This window comes from Corvus brachyrhynchos, unplaced genomic scaffold (genome assembly GCF_000691975.1).
Source record: "Corvus brachyrhynchos isolate BGI_N302 unplaced genomic scaffold, ASM69197v1 scaffold30, whole genome shotgun sequence".
Taxonomy (NCBI): Eukaryota; Metazoa; Chordata; class Aves; order Passeriformes; family Corvidae; genus Corvus; species Corvus brachyrhynchos.
In genome coordinates, this window is record NW_008235742.1 from 307304 (window position 1) to 309232 (window position 1929).

The 1929-nt window shown below is 61.1% G+C and overlaps 1 protein-coding gene across 1 annotated transcript in view; it reads left to right on the forward strand.

Moving 5' to 3' along the window:
* The window catches only part of LOC108449207 (translation initiation factor IF-2-like), a 4657-nt gene extending 3903 nt beyond the window's left edge, over positions 1-754 (forward strand). The window contains exon 3 of the mRNA XM_017744764.1: positions 585-754. Within this exon, the coding sequence (XP_017600253.1) occupies positions 585-754 (170 nt within the window). The remainder of the gene's footprint in view (positions 1-584) is intronic.
* The last annotated feature ends 1175 nt before the right edge of the window (positions 755-1929 follow it).

The following is a 1929-nucleotide window of genomic DNA, read 5'->3' on the forward strand; positions in this document are numbered from 1 at the left end:
GGGGACCGCCCCTCGTTCCCAGCAGTGGACAGAGCGGGGGACACCCCGGCAGAGCAGGCCCCGTCCCACCCCGTGAGGACGGAACCGGCCGCGGCACCGAGCGCGGGGCAGCCCCAGCCGGCAGAGCCCGGTGACGCCTCATTCCATTCGGGAATGGGGTATTTTTAACACCGAATCCTTCCCTGAGCCCGGCTCGGGCAGAGCCGGCGGAGCGGGACCGCGGACGTCCTTGGGAGGGAACTCGTGGGGCAAAGGACGGGTTTGGGATAAACAAACCGGGAGCAGGAGAGGAAGGGGAGGGCCGGGAGGAGCCGAAGGACGCGGGCGAGGAGTTGGGGGGGCCCTGGGACAGCCCCGGGCCGGCGCTGCCATCACAGACACGGGGACAAGGGGAGGACACGGGGCCCTGGACCCATCGCTGGAGGGGAGAAGGGAACACTCCCGAGCCTCCCAAAAACACTCAGTGGGGATCCAGAGCTTGGTCCCAGCACCTTTCCCGACTGTCCCCACGCCGCAGAGATGGCGCTCGGGGTCACACAGACCAGGGCCACCGTAACTCCTCATATTCGTGTGTTTACTTCCAGTTAACGGCGTTGTTACACCCCCAGTGTCAAGGCGAGCACAGACCCCACCAGTTGAACATTTTCCAGCTCTGCCTGTCCCCCACACCCAGGGAGGGCATGACAAGGTCCAGCTCCTGTGTCCGGTCCCTCGGACCGAGCAGCCGCTGGGAGACCCCCGAGTTACAATGTGATAAAACACCTGAGGACCCCCCGACCGCCGGGTCCTGCAGCGGGGTGGGGACAGAGCTGGAGATGGGAATGTGGGGGGGTTGTGTAGAAGAGGGGGCAGCCCCTGGGGACCCCCGGGTGGGCTCAGCTGCACCTCTGGGGACAGAGGATGCAGCACAAAGAGCCCCGGGTGTGGCACTACTGGCACAGGGACCGGTGGGAGCAGGGGATGGATTCCCTCATCCCGTAAAAAAATCAACTCCAAACTTCCACACGAGGCCAGTCAGAGCCCAGGGCAGGGACAGGGACAAGGTGGTGAGGGGACACTGCGATGTCCCTGCTGGTGACACTCCCAGGGTGGGTCCTTGGAGGGGCCAGGGGGGGAATGAGGGGCTGGGAAGGCACGGAGTGAGCCGGGAATTGAAAAGTGGCTTCTCCTCGGTTTTCTGCATCATTTTGGCCCCAGGAGGCTCTGCCAGGCTTTGGCACAGAGGGAGGGCAGAAACCTTGACCTGGATGCCAGAAAATAAAGCAAAAGGGAATAACCCCGCCCCAAAACACCCCCCAGGCCCCTCAAGCACACAACCCTTCATCAGAAGAGGCCAAAATGTTTTAAGCCTCATTTTCCAGGACACTGTAGCCAAGAACCTTGTCACACTGATCCCAATCCACCCCTATCCTGCCAAAAAACCCCAAATTACCCCAAAATCCATGACAGCAGCAGCCAGCCATGAACAACACAGAGAAAATCAAACGGGAATACAAAGGGAATTACAGAGGTGTGCAGAAAATCGGAATGTGTTGGTTTGAAACCACCCCTGGGGCGGCACCTTCCACCTGCCCCATCCTCACCCTCTGTGGGAGCAGCCACAGAATTGGGACCAAAGGTGCTGCTGTGTCTCCAAAGCCCAGAAAATCCTGTTTTGGATGCACTGGTTCTGCTCAGCCTCACTGGAAGATCTTCTACTCCAGGACGTCCCGGGCTGTTTCCCTGGAGAGATCCCTTTGTCCCTGCTCCTGTCTGGAGTCCAGGGGCACCTGGAGGCCAGGGCAGCTGGGATTGGGCTGGAAGGCAGATCCAGGCTCTGGGAAAACTCTGCTGGGAGGTGGGGACAGTCCAGCTTCTGCTGCACGGCTGGGGACACAACCACGGAGGGTTCCAAGGCAAGGGAACAGCTCCGGGGATGAAATCCAAGGA